Source organism: Rousettus aegyptiacus, unplaced genomic scaffold, assembly GCF_014176215.1.
Source record: "Rousettus aegyptiacus isolate mRouAeg1 unplaced genomic scaffold, mRouAeg1.p scaffold_m13_p_6, whole genome shotgun sequence".
NCBI classification, from domain to species: Eukaryota; Metazoa; Chordata; class Mammalia; order Chiroptera; family Pteropodidae; genus Rousettus; species Rousettus aegyptiacus.
The window spans coordinates 105,692,663-105,712,357 of NW_023416309.1; the positions used below are offsets into that span (position 1 = coordinate 105,692,663).

The 19,695-nt window shown below is 38.1% G+C and overlaps 1 protein-coding gene and 1 pseudogene across 1 annotated transcript in view; both read left to right on the forward strand.

Moving 5' to 3' along the window:
- Positions 1-3,817: 3,817 nt before the first annotated feature.
- Positions 3,818-19,695, forward strand: part of CEP112 (centrosomal protein 112) — a 107,575-nt gene continuing 91,697 nt past the window's right edge. Inside the window, 4 exon segments of the mRNA XM_036221979.1 lie at positions 3,818-3,902; positions 9,972-10,085; positions 12,591-12,781; positions 14,504-14,670. Of these exon segments, the coding sequence (XP_036077872.1) occupies positions 9,986-10,085; positions 12,591-12,781; positions 14,504-14,670 (458 nt within the window). The 5' untranslated portion in view covers positions 3,818-3,902; positions 9,972-9,985.
- Positions 16,465-16,583, forward strand: LOC118604307 (annotated as a pseudogene).

A 19,695-nucleotide genomic window follows, 5' to 3' on the forward strand; every position in this document is an offset into this window, starting at 1 on the left:
ATTAAAGTATCCGAAGAATGATTTTCCAAAATATTTAAGTTTTATATGTATGTAATGTTAAGTTAAAAGAAGTTACTATATCAGATTTACATTTGACTTTGTAAAACAGAAAACTTGAATAACAGTGGCTTAAACAAAATGGAGGTAGATCTGCTATAGATACTATACTTTTATAGAGCAGAAATTTAAAATATAGATATCATCAGATTTAGTACTTATAACAAAGTGCAGGCCTAGTTCAAATTACATGTGAATAATTATTATTTTTATAATTAGTAAAAGGTCACATTTTCCCATGTTTTCTATAGAGAATAATTGAATTCACATTGTTCAGTATTATCTAGACTAATTCTTAATTTTAAGTTTATATTTTGAAAATAAACAGATCCCTTTCAACATGAGAAAATAGCATAATTAGCTTCCCACACAGGAAAGAAAAAAGAATTTATTTTTTAGGGTCATGTTGATACTACCATTATCAATTATGTTACCATTTGATTTTTAAAAGTTGAGACAAAATGCTATTTGTTTTTGAAAGGATACCTACTTTCATTTAAGTCATTTGTAGCCGATAGAAAATAATATTTTTAATGAAAATAAAGTTTAAGCCTTAATACCTTTTAAAAATATAAAACAACACTCAGTATATATTTCCAGTATATATTTTCCTAACTGACTTTATAATCAAATTAGGCCAATTAGATTCACTCTTGTAGAAAGAAATTTGGGTTCAGAAAAGTTGGTCTTCCAGGCCTCTTGAATGGAAGATTTGCAAATCAGGGGGCTGTGGGGTGGCCGTATTCCCCACAATTGTGCATAGAAAAGCACAATAGACCAACCTGCATTCATACTTTAATTCACTAAGCATTTGTGGATTGCCTCCACATGCTAGACATTCTGCAAGGTGCTGGCTCTACAATGGTGAACCCAACAAATCTGGTCCCTGTCCTTATGGAGTTTACAGACATTGTAAAAAAGATGATTGATATGAGTTAACATTTGATTACAAATTTTGATAAACACAATAAAGGAAAAGAACAAAGGGTTTTGAAAAAGCGTAAGGGGTGTTTTGAGAATTACTGAAGGCTTCTCTAAGGAAGTGACATTTAAACTGAGGTGAAGAGCAAGGTGTCAGAGCCTTACTGGTAGGAGGAACATCCCCTTAAGATATCTACACATACTAGGTGTTCAATGAATGTATATTGAGCTGACAAATTATTATTCGTTATGAAATAACTACACACAGGAATCATATTAATTGGTTGTCATAAACGTTTGGCCATAAAACATTGATGTGAAACTGTATTTGTCAGGTCACGCAAGCTTGGGGCTGTATTGCAACAGCTACAAAAGAGTATTTATCCAGCTTCACCCTTGAGGTCTTTGAATGGACTCTGATTTCAGCAGTTAATTCCTAAATATAGCTAGAGGTCTCCAGCATGGGTCTCATGTGTGCTCTGTATATTACTAAATTATTATATAGTGTGCATCATTTGCTTTTCTCCAAGCGTTTGTAGCTGTGAGGATGTTATTATTCTCTTTTCTTGCCTCTGATGCTTGATGAAGGCATCCCAGCTGCTTGCCATCTTTCACTAATGCCCATCCTGCCTCAGAGGCGACTGGAGCCTAGTGTTAAGGGCAATGATGTCTGTACTGACTTTGCTGCCTTCAGAAATTATGGCTACAAATGCTGCTTATGACTTCTGTTCTCAATATTTAAACAGATATAAAACTCAGAGCAGGAGTTCTTAACTTAGGCTCTGTGGATGGACTTCAGACATTTGGGGAATTCTGATTTGTATGCACATTGTGGCCATGCGGGCAGTTGGTGGCTGTGGAGTGATGAGGGAGAGCTATAGCTTTTTAAAACTTTCAAAGGAAGCTCCTCGGTGAGGGTCAATCCATGGCCATCACTGTGCTTTATGTAGAATCACCTTTCCTTCAATGTTTCTATACTGTCATTGGACCAGATCTCCTCATAATCTCTTAGGATGAGTTACTTTCTAGGAAGCTCCTTGTTTCTCACGTTAAGGACATTCTAAGTGGGCACCCACCAGTCCTCTAAACATGACATGCAGGCTCGAGTCCTGAGCTCAGGTCAAAGTTGGCATCCCAGCTAAATATGTATAACAAAAATGATAACAAAACATATACTTGCATAGCTTAACAATATTTTTGTTTGAACAACTGTTATGTATGTATGTATGTATGTATAGATACATATACATATTTTAATGGAAAAGTGTCCATCTTTTAGTTCTTTAAAGTAGAAAGGGACATTGTCTCATCTCTTTCCTTTCACCTAGAGAAAACATTTTAAGAAATTTACTTTCATAATGTTTTTTTTTTTTACTTTGTAACTTTCGATTGTATTTTTTTCTGCTGCAATTATTTTCTCTTAGATGAACTTGATTTTGTTGCATTTTTTCCTTTGATCCTTTTTTTTCATCTTCCACTTTTCTGCTCATGTTCATTTAGACATCATTTGTCAAATTCATTTCATATTCTTCCAGCAATGGGGTTATCTATTTTGAACCTCGTCACTGAATGATCAAATTCCTGCAACTGCACGTATGGGTTTTGCATCCCTGATTCTCAGTGCAAATGATCTGGACTACTGATCATTCTTTAGCTATAAACACGTTCAAATATGCTTTTGAAAAACTAAACTTTCTTAAAAACATTTTACACCTTTTCTTTCCCCTCGTCTTTATGATTTGTCTCTGAAATAATGAAGAACTGTTGGTTTTTACTTCCAGTGTGATGAGTTTGAAAAACACCTTGGAAAGAATATGACTTCCCTCTGGAAGCTCGAAAGTAGCTAGGTAACAAATGAATGAATCTTTTATTTTATTTATGGCAAATTGAAAAGATACTTCAAGCTGTGCTTATGTTAGATTTGGCATCACAGAGTGTATTGCAAAGAGACTGCAGAAGGAATCCTGTTGTGAAATTAGATTAAAAGAACAGTGGAAAACTGAATTTCATTTAGGTGAGTGTTTTTACAATGTAAATGTTGTTTCTGCCTGTATATTTAAAAATATATAGTTTTCCCAGAAATGTCATAGAAAACTGAAGAACACTGCGACGTAGCAATGCAGACACGGAGACTGCCCTGAGGTGATTGAAACTTTTTGGGAGCAGCAAAATTATATTTTCCACTAGACTTTGCTATTGTACACAAAATTGGTAAACAGGAAGACTTTTTATTTAATTTCAGAATCTGAATGCATTAAAAAAAAAAGGATTGCTCGTTTTCCATCTTAACACAACCTCATTCGCCTCTGGGGTGTGAGAAAGACCTTAGGCTGTTCGGTCCTTAATGTTTTCGGACCCCTTGAACTCCGATGTCTGTCCAAATAATGGCCACACCCTTCTGTGAACATCCTCCAGGAATCCCATTTTCTTTGCCTGTTCTTCCTCTGTAGCCCCTCGAGTGTTCACAAGCTACTCTTTGCGTGGGATGCTCGAGAGTGGCAGTGTCCAGATGCAGGTCTGGTTATCCCGCAAGCCTGGGCCTGGGACCCTCCCAAGAGCCACCAGGCTGAAGGAAGGAAAGCCTGGAGGTTGCGGGGCCGGGGAGTATTGGAGGGGGACAGGAAAAAAAAAAAAAAGAAAGAAAGAAAAAAAGATGTGTCGCCATGGCAACGGGGTCGCGCGCACGCCGGGGCTGGCAGGGGCGGGGAAAAGAGAGAGAGCTGAAGTCCCGCCTCCGACGCGGTGGGCGGCGGCCGCCGGCGCCGGACCCGTCGCCGTGGTAACGGCGCCACACGCTGGCCGGGGCGGAGGGGCGGGGGCGGGGATGCGTGCGCGGAAGCCCCGCCCCCGGCCTCCCGGGCGGCGGCGACGGCCGCGGCCCGCAAGGATTTGAAACCGTTTGGCGGCGGCGGCGGCGGCTGCAGGTTCTTGTTTTTCCGCATCTCCCTCCTCCGCTCGTGTCCCGGGTTCTCGGGTGGAACTTTGCGTGGGGCGGCGGTGGCCCGGTCCGCGCCGGCTCGTTCGGGGAGGGGCGTCGCCCCGCAGGCCCCGGGCCCGTTCTCGAGGCCCGAGGGGCGCGCGCCGCGTTCGGGGGTCCCGGGGCGCACCGCCGTGACCTCACGTGCAGAGTGACGTCCGGCCCGGCCCCGGGCCAGCAAAGTTCTGAGTCAAGTCCGCTCGGTGGTGGACATGACGGCGTCCGGAAAGCGGACCCGAGGGTTCGCCGCTCGTGAGAGGAAATCGGGGTCCGGGACGAGGCAGGGGAAGCGGCCTCGGCCTAGAGGGCCTGGCAGGCCGCCGCCCCGAGCCGGGCGCGGCTTCTGTCCCCTCTGGCAGGGCCAGCGGCTCTGGACACGGGCGCGCCGGAGTCGTCGCGGTCAGGACGGGGCCAGCGACGCGCGAGTGAGCGCAGAACCGGCGCGCTGGCCCCTTTGTGGGAACGCTTCTCCTAACCCGCCTTGGGGAGGCCCTGCCCCGGCATCACGGCTTGCTGGGAGCTGCAGAGTTTTTCTGAGTTTATTTATCTTTTCAAATGTCCCAGAGAACCACTTAAGTCCATGTGAACAACTTTTATTCTGATTATTGTGCGGCTCTTATTTTTATTTGCTCTGACTATTTAAAGATGAGTAAAAATTTAAAAAAGCAAATGAAACGACACGTGCCTTTTCATAGTGGTGCCGCGCAGTGGAGCGCAGGATAATCTGTGCAGTCTTCTGTCCCGGCTGCCACTTTGCGTGGGACACTAGGTCAGTTACTTACCCCCGGAGCCTCAGCTTCCTCCTCTGTTCAAGGGCCAGATGCGTTTGCAGAGCACATAGCATGCCTTTGGCACAATCGGGGAAGGCTCACTGGTAACTGTCCACACATCCAGGTGTGTAAGCCAGGTAAACATGCACTTGGAAAACCTTTTGATGTAATGAAGTACATAGTTCAAGTTTTCGTTAACTACTTACCACGTATTTAAAACATGGTTTCATTGAGCAAAATTGATTCCATGCCACTTTCAGGTATATGTTTATCGTTTGTCAAGGCTCATGATATATGTGAGCTGTATTCTTTGTTTAGCGATTGTGGCTGCTTGTTTCCCCAAGACCTTTGAATAATTATTTAATATTTAATATTTATCTTGCTTATGCTTTGCTGACCCGTATTGCAGCTAAGCACCTTGAGAAGGTCTTAGCTCACTTTGTAGCTGCCCACATAGAAACAGGTGTAAAAAAAGACAGTGCCAGTGAGTTAAATGTAAGATGTGATCCAAATATAGATTATAGCTATATATATACACAAGAGTCACCAAGTTTACTTCATTTTTGCTTTTGAAGTAATTTATGTGACTAGTAGGCACACTCTACCTGAAGCCTAAGTCAAAGAAATACCTTCTTATTTTTCAATTCTAATAACTGAAATCAGCAATTCTAATAAATAGTAATAAAACTTTTGATTAGATGGAACTAAGTAGATATAATTTATTTATAAGATGTTATATGCATAGCAAGAATTCCTCGAAGGTTAGAAATGGTAACTTAATTTTTTGGGCTTTTTTGCATTTCATTATTTCATTGGAGACTGAATAAGGGATAAGGAGAAGTATATTTTTAGCTTTTACCAACTATCACACTGACTATTGTGTTTTTTTTAAAAAAATGTGTAATTGCATGTTACTATAGTATTCCAATTGCCTTTCTACTTTTCAAAATACTTTTTTGTTAGTCGAATATATTGTTGACTTATAGGCAAATGGCCAAGTGGTCAGATATAATGGATCTGAGATCTAGAGATTTCAAAATCTTAATCTGAGTTTTGTGCTTAATTTCATGCCTTTGGATGAGTCTTAACTTTGAATTTTAGTTTCCTGTAACATTAAACACTATCATCTTTTCTTGTGTCCAAGGGTTCATTGAGTGATTAAGAATCTTTTTGCTATAGCCCTAGTTATGGGTGCCCTCAGATCAATGTTTGAAAACATGGGCAGGATACCGTTTAAGCCTGGGAGTACGTGTACTTAGGCCAGGGCAGTGCTTAAAATTCTGGGTTTATGAGTTTCCATTTGTTTGCTCATCCGCTTGAATAGTTGCTTTTTAGCTTAATGATTTAAATCCAGCGTTGGTATCATAGCTCTCTATTACCAAGTACATAACTGATGTAGTTTTGGAGGAATGGAGTTAGTTATCGTAGGAACGCAAAACAAAAGCAACCAAACAACCCCAAGCCAACTAACTCATTGGAAAAAGCATTTAAATGAAATTTAACTAAGTCTTGAATTTGAAAACATAATGCAGAAGGTAGGGTGATCAGTTTAAGTAAAGAGAATTAAGGGCATATAATATTTCTATTCTAGAAGACCTATATGGTACTCAGAACAAGATCTTAAAAAAAAAAAACCCCAAAAATCTACTAGTAATGTAAAAGTGGGATGTGAATCCCTTTCGTTAGCATTTATTTACCAGTCAGTTCTTCAGCTTCTAACACCTACCACGCAATGTGCTAGGTACCTGCAAAGATGTGTAAGTCATAGTCCCTGCCTTCCAGGAGCATCTCATAGGTGGTGGAAGACCTGTGAGTAATACATAGATGTGTTAAAAAAAAGAAATCACATGATACATGCTACACAGATGTGAGCAGTATACACGGAAAATGGAGCAACGACGCATAAGGATAAGTGGAGCGAGTTTACGCAGAAGGGATGTGAGCTACATTCACCTGACTCCAGAGGGAACAGCCTGTGAGAAGGATGTGGAATCATCTAAGTCCTTGGAGTGTTTGAAGAATGATGAGGAGTTGTCCGGTGGTGAAGTGGTCATGGGCGGGCGCGTTGGTGTAGTTAAGCAAAGGGAAGGGTGCTCCTAGGGAAGGGTGAGAGATGGGCTCTAAACGCAAAGGCACCTAAAGGCCTGACTTTGGACTTAGCTGGCATCCTGTTGCAGTGGGCAGCCCAGAGAGGTTTGTGAGTAGGGAGTGATACGCTTCGCTTTGTACTTGGGAAACTTACTCTAGCATCAGTGAGGTCTAAAGTAGGGAAGAGTAAAGTAGGCTCTACGTAAGTGGTTGGAAGGGCTTTCTCTGAGACAGTGGCAGCGAGGATAGAGATGGAGGCAGGATTTGAGATATTTCCGAGTAGCGGCTGATATATTGGTTTCTGGGAGTTTAGAAAGTGGGGGCAGTGTGGGGGAAGGAGTCAGTGGGGATGGAAAGTTTGACGCAGCGAGGAGAGAATTAATAGGTGATAGAGATACTGGTATTAGGGAGAAGGCGAGTTTATGCTTCTGACGCAGAAGCAAAGGACGTGAGGATGTGTTCTCTGAGAGGTTAAGTTGAGAGGTAGTGGGAATAGCATTTTGGGGTGTCGTTATCTGACTACTGCTTTCCCATGAAGCAGGACATAAATCGTGAGGGAGGCTGAAGCGGTTTAAGGGGCTTTAAGATATCTGGTAAATATTTAAAAGCTGCTTTGTGGAGTCGGAAATAGTAAAAGACTCCTGAGGCTTCTGGTAAGATGGGAAACAGTGCCATTTTTCTCCAGCAAACCCTTAATTAGGGAATGAAAGAGGGTGTCAGGGGTTCGAATCTCGCTGAGTGTAAGCAGAAGATGGAGTGGAGAGTTCTAAGAGGATGAGAGGCTGTGATCAGATAGAAGAGTTTTGGGGAGGTGGCAGTGATGAGAATGGGGAGTAGGAGGTATAGCCAGATGGTGGGAGCCTAATAAGAGGGCAATTTGGGGGCGGAGGTTAATGGCGGTCATTGGAAAGGCAGTGTGATCTCATTGTCTGTTTTCCTACCTGGGCAAGGTTTGGGGAGAGACGGAAAGACTCCAGGGAGGACATGCATGTACTTGACAGAGGACTTGAAACCTTGGGTCACTTCTCCACTGTGAGGGAAGTCAGGTTAGCCCGTGAGAGCTAGGGCTTACTTACAGAGACAGAGTAGAGAGAACTTTCTGTGAAGAGGCTGCCGATAATAGAATGGAGGATACTGTGCTAAATATTCGAAGCTGATTTAGCAGAGGGAGGGCGTTCCGTGGATCACGATGGGGCAGAACAGAGCCTTTCCCCAAAAAAGTAATTTGCAAATTGAATAAATGACAAATGAAGGAACTTAACAAAATGTAGAGGTAGTCCATATCCCTACCAAGACATTTATTTCATAACTTAAAAGAACATGTTGAATGTGGATATACTTTTAATTTAAGGGATTTTGTCAACCTACATTTCTGATTTTGGGGATTTACCCCCTTTATATTCAGTATATATATTTGCTAATTAGGAAAATATAATGACCAATATTTTAAGTTTTTTGAGGAGAATTAAATAATTTTAGTTTATATAGAGTTACAATCACTTTTTTGAGATACAGTTCCTTGTGTTTCTACACTTAAAAAGAATAGGGTCTTATAAACTCTTCCACAGACAGTATGCAGAACAGTTCCAACACCCCGATAATTTCCTTATGCCACCTCTTCATATGCAGATCTCCCCCCACTGCCGACCTCTGTAAACCACTGATCTGTTTTATATGCTCATATTTTTCATCCTTTCTAGAATGTCATACAAATGGATGTATACAGTATGTAGCCCTTTGAGAATGGCTTCTTTCACTAAGCGTAATGCATTTGAGGTTTACTCATATCGCCGTGTGTATCGGTGCATTCTTCGGTGTTGCTGAGTACCATTTCACTGTGTGTTTATGTCACGACTTGCTTATCCATTCCCCAGGTGAGGGGCGTTTGGGTTGTTTCCAGTGTTTGGTGGTTGCAGAAGAAAAAGGCTGCTATAAACATTACAGTCAGGTTTTCGCACAAGTATGGATTTTGTTTCATTTGGATAAATACTTAAGAGTGGGGTTTCTGGATTATATGATAAATGTATGTTTAACTGTGGAAGAAACTGCTAACCGGGTTTCCAGAGTTGTCGCACTACTTTGTATCCTACAGCAGTGCATGAGAGTCCCTGGTGTTCTGTGTTCTCGCCAGCACTGGGCATTGTTTGCATTTCTTATTTTAGATGTCCTACCGGATGTGTGGTGATATCTCATTGTGGTTTTAATTAGCATTTCCCTAATGACCAACAGTGTTGAGCATCTTTCCATATGCTTATTTGTCATCTCTAAATCTTCTTTGGTAAAGGGATTGATTTTTTTGCTGATTATTTTTATTGGGTTGTTTGTTTTCTTGCAGTTTTGGGAGTTCTTTGTATGTTCTTGGTATAAGTCCTTTATGAGATATATGATTCACATATATTTTCATAGAGTCTGTAGCTTTTCAGTCCCTTAACAGAGTTCTATGTAGAGCCAAAGTTTTTTATTTTAGTGAAGTCGAATATACCAATTTTATCTTATGGGTAGTGATTTTTGTGTTGTATCTAAAAACTCTTTGCCTTTTCCAAGGTCGTAAAGGTTGTTTCCTATGTTTTCTTCTAAGAGTTATAAATTTATAGTTTTAAATTTTGCACTTAGGTCTGTGATTTATTTTGAGTTCATTTTTTGTTTATAATATGAGGTTAAGGTAGAGGTTTGTTTGCTTTTTTTTGCATGTGGATGCCCAGTTGTTTTAGCATAATTTGTTATAAAAACTGTTATTTTGCCACGAATTGTACCTTTGTTGAAAATCAGTTGTCTATATTTGCATTGGTCTATTTCTGGACTCTCCAGTCCGTTCCATTCTTCTATGTGTCTTATGCTTTCACCGATATCATATTGTCTTGGTTACTGTAGCTATAATACATCTTAAAGTTGGGTAGTATGTCTTCCAACTTTGTTTTTTGTTCTTTTTTGGTTTTGCTATTCTAGCCTCTTTAACTTTCTAAAATATAAATTTTAGAATCAGCTTGTGTACGCATGCAGAGTTCTGCTGGAGTTTTGATCGGAATTGCATGAAATTTGTAGATCAGTTTGGGGAAAATTGATATTTAATGCTAATGAGTTTTCTTTGATCTTTTTCATCAGAGGTTTGTAGTTTCAGCGTACAGATCCTTAATACTTTAATTTTAAATCTTTTACAGACTGAATTATAGAAATGGGAAGTGAAGAAGAAAAATGGGAGAAGCTGGATGCGGAATTCGATCACTTTGTGGTAGATATGAAGCCCTTTGTTTTAAAATTACCCCATAGGTCAGGTAAGATTATGTTTGAAAATTAGATTCTAAGATTAATTTTTTTCTTTATATTATGTCATCAATCCAATGAGCCATCGAAGTGGAAATAAAGCTAAATTCCTTTAGTACTGATTGTTATCTTAAGCTGATTAGTAGGATTGTTTACTTTGAGCTGTTCAAGGGTAATAGAAATTTAGTGATAATGTCTTAATAAACCGCAGAAGGATCTTGTGATACCACTTCTCATATGTCATGAGCTTAAAGCACATGGATCTCTAAAGTTAGCTACAGCTTTCTTCCTGCATCTTTTTCCTCCTACCATGGAAAAGTTTCCTCTTTCAGGAGCCTGCTGTCCGATGACGCTTTTGTTTATCAAAATGGCAAAGACTCTATTGGTCTTGTATGCTTATCAGTTGACTGAATACAATCAAGAGCGAATGAGTTTTTGCTTCTATCTTGTCTCCAATTTCTGGTCTGTAATTATGGAATGAGAGTCTTTGTCTCAAGTCAAAGAATTTTCAAATCATTTAAGGTATAGAGAACACTTGGAAAGAGTTTGGGGGGGGGTCACTGAAGATTCACCAAGTCATACTAGGCATAAGACTGACTGTCAAGGTAAATCTGACTTGGCAGCTTTTGAGTGGAAGGTTTGGAGCGGGGCAAGAAAACCGGCTTTACCCTGTCCAAGTTTCCTATTTCCCTGAAGTGGCCAAGTGAACGCTATATTCAAAATGAGGGGCCAAGTCAATATTAGATATTTATTCCCGGGAGCTGCGTTGGGAGCAGGGCGTGTAGTGTACGAGTTACCCATTGTTCTAGGCCTGCAGCCTTTCCTAGTCCAGCATGGCGTGGCATGGTCTTCCCACCAAACCTCCTCCTCTACCCTCTTGCTTTGTCAGACTGTGTAACCTTTCTTTCTCTGCTATTCTTCAGAATTATTTCATATCCTGTAGTTTATTAATGATTTTTTTGAATTAGTATTTAATGATATTTCTAACTGTGTCAGTCATCTTTTGATATTTTTTTCTTTTTGTTTTAGATCTGATTAGGAAAAATTTTATTAAAATCTCACATTATAAATGTATTTCAGATAACCTACCTTCATATTTACTTTCTTTTAAAGTGAGTTTTTAGGTACATGGATTTGGATTAATTACAGTCTTTGGTTCACGACTCATTGTCATTGTACATTCCTGGCCCTCTTTTATTTAATTAATTCTTAGTGAGTGCTTGGGAACTCACACCCCAGGCCAGAACCTGAATGTTCTTAACAACTTACATCTTGTAGCTGGATTCCACTTTTGATAATGGTTTTTTCCCATCATTTTAAGCAGAGGAATGAATTTTTTTTGTTAATCAAGTTGTACCGAATTCTGGCTATTCCAAAATTACATAGATTTCGGTTTGCTGCTGGGCATATAGAAAATACTTAGCTTGAAAACAGTTTATTTAAATTTATCAGTTTTCATGTTTGTATTTTCTTATTGCACAAAGAATGCCCATTATTTCATGGTTTGCTTTGTGATTATGTAATTTTCAAAGCCAAAAATACAAAAGTTCTTTAGAGGCTGGATCTCATAACCCTAGTGATAAATCTGGTATAAGCAAAGTAGTAAATCCAGCGCCAGCGATTTTTGTAGGAAAAATAATAAATGACTATGACCTTTAGGAACTACGGGATTAAAGCAGGCTTACGATTTGTGTTAGATATATAATCCTCAAATTGAGTTAGACTGATGAAAGATTAGTGTCAAAATAGTTTTCATGAGACCTAAAAACAATTCTGTGTCATGGCAAGATAAGTCAATAGGTTATTATATGTGGATTAAACTGCGTTGTATGTTTTAGGTAGTTTTTAAAGGGATAATTATTTTATGAAATTACATGTTTCGTAAAATAGCCCTCAATTATTGTTACAGAGGTTAAAAGGAACCCTAAATAAATCAACTACAAATCCCTGAAAATTATCAGCTTTAATAAATAAAACATTTGAGATTTAATTTTAGGTTAAGTTTAAAATGCTTAAATAAAACTGTATTTTATCTCTCTCCATTTGTATAATGAGAATTATAGAAATATTTTTCAACACAACTAAAATTATTTTAGAGATGTTTTTACAGCAAATTTTTTATCTCAGAAATTTGACATTAATCCAGAGATTTTATTTTTGAAAGTGTTTCTTTACATTTGTTTTGCCTGATCATTAATTAACTGATAAACCCTAGCCCAGAGGTTGGCAAACTGTAGCCTCTGGGCTAAATCCAGGCTGCTGCCTTTTTGATAAAGTTTTATTAGAAAACAGTTATGCTCATTTGTTTACATGTAGTGTGTGGTGATTTCGTGCAGCAGTGGCACATTGAGTAGTTGTGCCAGAGATCATATGGCCTGCAGAGCCTAAAATGTTTATTGTGTGGCCCTTTAAAGATTGTTTGCTGACCCTCGCTATAAACAAAAACAGATTTACATAGGTCTTTAATGATTATTTACTGAGAAATCAAGTCTCTAATAGTTCTTCTGTATTTCTAGAACGGCAGAGGTGTGCACTGTGGATTAGAAAACTGTGCGAGCCTTCAGGAACAGGTGTAGGAATAATGGGCAGGAAGAATCGAAACCTTTATGCAAAACTGCTACTGCATATGCTTAAGCGAGGAGTGATCGAAGGCCCTTTTATACACCGACCAGAACCAGGGACACTGAAAACTTTACCTTCGTACATGGTAAGTGTCATTGATCAAAAGGTGTAGTTCCTTTAAAAGTGTCAGTTTATCATCCCTTTTGGGAATGGTCATATTAGTAAGTTCTAAGTTCTAGATAATATATTAGTTAAAACTAAGATTTTGTTTTCCTCTCTGATTCATTTTTTCTTATCTTGAAGAGAAATCAGATATTGGCCTATAAGGAAACTATACTTATTGGTTAAGTCATTACATAGTATTCTATAGTATTTCTAAAAAGCTTAAAGTTAATTTTTAAGATTGAGCCTTTTCCACTAATTTTCACTGGTTTATAATAACATTTTATGTATGTCAGTAAATTCTAGTTATTAAACTTTTTCATATTTAAAAATTTTTGAGAGGATGGATTGAATGACTTCTAAAGTTCCTTTCTAATGTAATAAAATGACAATAGTAAGTTGGAGTTGAGGAGTGATTTCCCACACTTGATTTAATCTAATTTGATGAATTGTCACTGTCTTGGTCCTTGTCACCGTGAAGTATGTCTTCATTTGTGTGGTGTTTGAGTACTTGAGAAATCTGAAGTGCTGGGTGTTGGCAGTTGCTGTTAGGATATATATGAATTTTTTTTTTTAATGAACTGCAAAAATCTTTTATTTTTCTCTTATAATTGTATTCTCGTATTTTAAGATTTTTCTGTATTTTATCAGTTAACTTAAACAAAAATTCATTCAGGTGATATTCTGTACAACTTGACCATAACTTCCGTTATCCATGGCGGAATGCCAAAAGTTTTAATGCTGTTACCTCTTGTGTGTTAAAGTACAGCCATGAATCTTGCTTTAAAATCGTTAGTCTTTGGGATAGTAGTTACTCAACTTGGTATTTGATTAAATGTTGGAGTGACTGTGTCATCCAACAAGAAATTGCTATGCATGTCGATTTGGGATGGAAGGTCATGTGTCACCCTTTGCTGGAAAACAGCCCACTGAGGATTTTCGTGTAGAACTGTAGAAGTATCCAGTTAATGCAGATTTTTCTTCAGAAATGTGTCATGAAGCCCGGCTCACTTGAAGAGAAATAAAGGGGCTAATGTCATTCTTTTTGATGACTAAAGGTAGGACATTTTCTGAAACATTTAGATGTTAGGATGTGAGTATATTGTCTCATGTTTTTCCATTCACATTTAATTTCATAGAATCGTAGGAAAGATTTATTTTACAAATAATAACAATCAGAAGGCCTAGAGATTTGTCTTGGATTTCCCATCTCGTTTATGATATGGCCAGAGTAAAATCCTAGCTCTTCAATTCTTGTTCCCACCTTATCAAGGGATTCCTAATTTTTATTTCTCATTTTTATTGGTTGTGGTTTCTCTGCCCACTGATTCTTTATTTGGGGGTGCAGAGTAGTTAATGATCACAGAAAGAAATAAGTGAGCACATGATTTCAAAAGAACTTTCCATTTATCTTTTCATAAAGCTACTATTCTTGTTGTACAAATAATTGTTATCACAGTTATTCATTATATAATTTTATCAGATTTCTTATATAGCAGAGCACAACTAAAATATAAATATGTTGTCCCTTTTATGTGTTTTACTATTTCATAATTCATTGTACATTTAATGATATTTTTTTTACATTTTTATGTAACTGAATTTAAGTATTTGAAAGGTTGTTACTAAACTTGAAACTTGATGGAAATCTTAACTAATTATAGTACATTTTGAAAGAATAATTTTTCTAATTTTTAAAAATCAGTCCATCTATTTTGATGAACCAAATCAAGCACAAGCAAAAGCTTCAAGCCCAGAAAGATTGCCAGACTGGGTAATGGGGGAGCTGGGGCCAAGCGAACACAGTGGATCATGGACGTTTTCTTCTGGAGCCGAGTGCAGTCTGGTGCAGTCGCCCGCTGACGTCCACAGGTACACTATGAAAATACGGTTTTGTGTGTGTTTCATCGTTTAGCCTGTCTTTGGAACTGATTCATACATTTCATTTTTTCTTTTTCTTTTTCTTTCTTTTCCTTTCTTTTCTTTTTATGGTAAGTAGTTGGTTTACTTTATATTTTCGTAAAAGCTAAAGACTGTGAAGGGATGTTGGGTGGGTTAAATAACAGTTTTGCTTTTTTATTTACTGTATATTCTAAATTATGTTATATTTTTAGCCACTTTTTAGATATCTGTTATATATAGTCCATTGCTTGGAAAGTGGTACCTGAGAATCTTTGAGTAACACAAGTCTCTGTTTTCCTTTATGACAAGCATGAATTAAGAAAGTTATCAGTGACTTCAACAAAATGTAACATCTTGCATATCCATTTTGAAGCTCATGCTTGAATTTTACTCTTTACATTCATTGAACAATATTTGTTTTGATTTAATAAAATAGTGAACATAAATGTAAACCTCACTAAACTGTGCTTTCTACTAGAGTACTATGCTTAAATAGGATTTTTAGTGCAAATAAAAATAAACTTCTAAGTTTTTGAAATACACAAAAAAATGATTATGGTTGTAATATAACTTTTGGCTTTTAGGAGAGATAGATTTAAATTGGACTTTTATCAAATTCTGAGTTTTATACTTGGCATTATTCCCTGAAACGTTAAAATATCGGACGGCATCATTCGACGTGTACCATAGTTCGTACTTCACTCCTCACCATTTTCTTGGTAATTTTAGTTTTTGGAATTTGATTTGGTTAGCAATGTAATCTTTCTTTTCTACTATATATTTTTTGGTTTATTCCTTAATCAGATACAGAAATGTTACTAGTAATTCGAAATGTCTTCATAATTGATGTAGTCTGGTTATCTGTTTTTCAGACTTCATGTATTATGATACAAAAGAACCGATGAACACAAAGCCAGAGGTTTAGTCTACATGAAATTTTTTTTGATTAGAAAGGGGAAACATTAAAATAGAGGCAAAAAAGGAAGAGGTGATAGAATTAACATGTTGAGAAGAGTAAAAAATGAATAGATGAGTCCATAGGAGGGTGGCGTGAAATACTAATTTTTGTATTCATAGGAGAAATAAAAGTAGATGAAGTGTAATTGTGGAATTTTTGTTAGCCTTATAGGCAGGTAAAGAGATTGTGGTTTATATACAGAAAAAAAAAAAATACAGTTCTTGGTTTGGCAGCAAAATCCACCAGGTGTTTGCCGTGACATTCGTCGAGTAGCTGAATGCCGAGTTCCCTTCTGGGGGAAATGGGTGTGGAGTTCACAGTGTGAGGGTGACATGAGAACTTTCTCACGCCTTGGAGCTCAGACCAGAGCTTGAGAATTGGTGGTCTTCCCGGACGGAACGAATCATGTGGATACGTTTGTTTTGTTTGGCTTACATAATGTCTTTAAAGATTTTTGAATGAGTTGTCAAAATTAACAATCGTAGAATTTCATATAAAAAGCTAAGTTTCTGACTTATTTTAAAAAGTGGAGACCTAGCAACCTTTCCAGAAGACAGCCATAGATTGTGCCTAAGTAATACTTAGTTACTCACCTAAGGTGGTTTGCCTTCTTTATTTCCTGCTAATTGCTGACACTGAGTTTGAGGTTAGTTACATCTATTATTGAACTTCAGCTTCTTCTTCTTCTTTTTTTTTCCATTAAGAGGAAATGAAGTATTTATTTCTCTATTTTTATATTCAACCAAAAGTAGAAAGAAGAAAGATAAATGAAGGAGGTGAGTCATATGATTCAAGAAGAGGATAGAGCCTATGGCCAAGCCACCCTGAACATGCCTGATCCCGTCTGATCTTGGAGGCTAAGCAGGGTTGGGTCTGGTTAGTACCTGGATGGGAGACCACCTAGGAAGACCAGGTGCTGTAGGCGTGAAAAAAATAAAATGAAAAATAGAATAGAGACTATATCTTTGTGGAAGTGAAGCGGATCCTTATACCTGGCAGCATAATCACTCATTTGTTACCTGTGTAAGTCCTATAGACATTTGATCTACAACCTTTGTTTTAGATGAATAGGGAAGAGAGATAGGTACGTGGATAACTTTAGGAAAGCAGTTGTGTGTAGTTGTGGAGGTATTCATGAAGACTGAGGTGTGTGTAAGGGTAGGATTCAGGATGGGAAGTAGAACTGCCATCTCCAGGGAGTCCAGGCGAATGGACTTTTCTTTCTCATAACAGGATAAAATTTGAGAAAATGTAGTGAGAATATTCTTCAAATATTAGTGTTTTTTTTTTCTAGAAAATGAAACCATGGTAAAATCTGCACAAGTTTAACAAATAACTTATTTCTCTTTGTTGCTCAACTATAATAAAATGGCATTTTAATGCAAATTACCTGAGCATGAGGTTATTAGCTGTCAGATACATAATAAGTAATGAATGGGAAAGCAGGCCATCTTTTGGTCCTAGTCATTCTCCCAGCTTCAGAAGAGCCTTACCTGACCTCCTATATGTTCGGATGACCCTGTTATTTACACCAAGGTGCTTTGTGTTTCTTTGTTGCACTCATCATATGTGCAAAGGTTCCATTTCCGTCCTCTTTGCTAGACTGTAGATTTCATGAGTCAAGAATTGTGTTTTTCCTGCTTGCGCTTTATTTCCAGTGCCTAGTGCTGAGCAGGAAACTGTTAGGAACTCCATAAGCATTTCTGTTTGATGGAGGAAATAGATTTGGGTTAGGCACTGCCACATATTTAATCAGCACAAAAGCCCTTTGAGACAGGTATATGTGGCAGAGAGAATGGCCCACAGGGATTAAAAAAAAAAAAAAAAACTTTTAGAAAAAGTTTAGGGAAGGGTAAATTTTAGAAGTTAAGAGAAGTATGGCTATAGGATATCGAGATGCCCTCCATACACCGGGAGGAATATAAAGTCAGGGAAGGACAGGGAAGGAGCTGGAAACGGCACGCTTAAGTAGCTTTATGGTGAAGCGTGTGAATATCGGTAAGGCTTACGATTGGGGCAGCGCAAACAACGTGGGGCGCCTTTTACTATATGTTTCTCAATTTAATTAGATTTATTTAAGAATTTTAATCTGATTTAAAGTTTTAATGTGCATGTACATTAATTAACAGATATTTGAAATTTTATATACATGCATTTTATATACTAGCATTTATTTTAGCTAGAGGCAATAAAACTGAGTTTAAGGCCAAATATGTGACGTATAATTTCAGATGAGAAATGGTGATGAAGTTTAATGGTGACCTGTCTTCACATTTCTGTTCTAACGTTGCTCCTTTACTCTGTCCGAGTGGTCATACTGCGCTAATGACAAAGTTAGCATCTGCTAGTGTTGGCCCCATACATCTAATCAGTTCTGTAAGAAATTGTTTTAAAAAGTTTAAGAGGCTTATAATATTTGACACATGTATATTTTTATAGTGAATAATTTATTGTTACTTAGAACTGAAGTTTAATGCTGCCTCATAAATTTTACAACCACTTCAACTTGTCCTTTGAAAAACCTCTTTAATCTTAAAAGATTTTCCCCCTTAGTGTTTCTTTTTTGATCACTTTATAAAATCCTGCTTTACTTAGACCTTTTTGTATGTGAAGTATTTCTAATGGCATTTTAGATTATGCTGTTTGTGTCCTCGCCTTTTTATATTATTAAAGATGCGGAGTCCTTTTGAAGCCTCTTTGTTAGCACTCCCTATTCAGTAGAGATGGCACCTTTCCTTTACCTTTCTTCTTGTAGGATACGGTATGTGGCCTGGTTCTAAACACCTTAGAAGTATTATGAGGTTATAGTCTATCGGGCTTATCATCATGTTTTTTTTCCTCCACCAAGTATACACCGTACACCAATAAACTTAGTATTTTACATTAAATGTAGCTAGTTCTGTCCTGGTTTTATTCTTTGCTTTCCTTTTTCATATTTCTTACTTTAAGTTTATGTTATTGGCCATGTTTTCTTTTAGAAAGACCACTTTCCAAATTGCATTGCTATTTTATTAGAGATCTGTTATTGTCTTTTTATGTGAGAGATCCGCTTATTTTCTTGATAATGGAATATTTTAGTTGTGTTTGAGTTTGGAGCATGGTTTTACTAAGTATAAAACGTTCCCGGTGATACGCCAGACCTAGAGCTCATGCTGTAGTTTGGTTAATTTCATTTAGTTCTCTAACCATGAGTTGTGTATCTTTATATATTACTTCCTGGTCATCTTTCAGAAGCCTGCCGTTGAGATCTGGTAAAGACCTTAACTGTCTCCGTGGTAGGCAGACTTCCAGGTGGCCCCACGATCCTCCTCTTGTGTAAGCCCTTCCCCTTGAGTGTGGACAGATCAGTGACTTGCTTCCAACTAACAGAATATGGCAGTGGTGATGGGCAGTCACTTCCATGATTACCTTATGATATATAAGACTGCCCTGCCAGCTGACTGGCTCTAGAGTCTTGTTGTCATTTCCTTGTTGGCTTTAAAGAAGCGAGCTGCTGTAAATCCTGTAGCCATAAGGCACTGAAAGCTGCCGGCAGCCACGTGAGTGGGAAAAGTGGATGCTTCCCTAGTCGAGTCTCCAGATGAGAACGCAGCTCTGGCCAAACCATGATTGCACCTTCATGTGGCCCTAACTGGAGGCCCCAGCTCAGCTGCGCCTGCACTTCTGACCCACAGGAACTCTGAGAAAATACGTGTTTGAAGCTGTTCGGTTTGTGGCAATTTTCTATGCGGCAGTAGATGACTAATGTAGTTTTTATCCTTATTTTAGAAAAGTGTGCAATCCATATGCAATACATGCTCGTCGTAAAACCTCAGTGTAGAGTAAAAACATCCAAGTCTTTCTCTGCATGTCCTCCTTATCCCACTTTCCTCATGAGAGGTAATAGTTATCAGCAGTTTGGTGTGTATCATTCTACAGTAGATCCATATCCGCACCCCCGGATCTGTAATTAAGAATCTATAAATTGGCTTATACTGTATGCACTGTTCTGAGACTTGCTCTTTTGTCACTTAACTGTGTCTTACACCTGTGTCAGG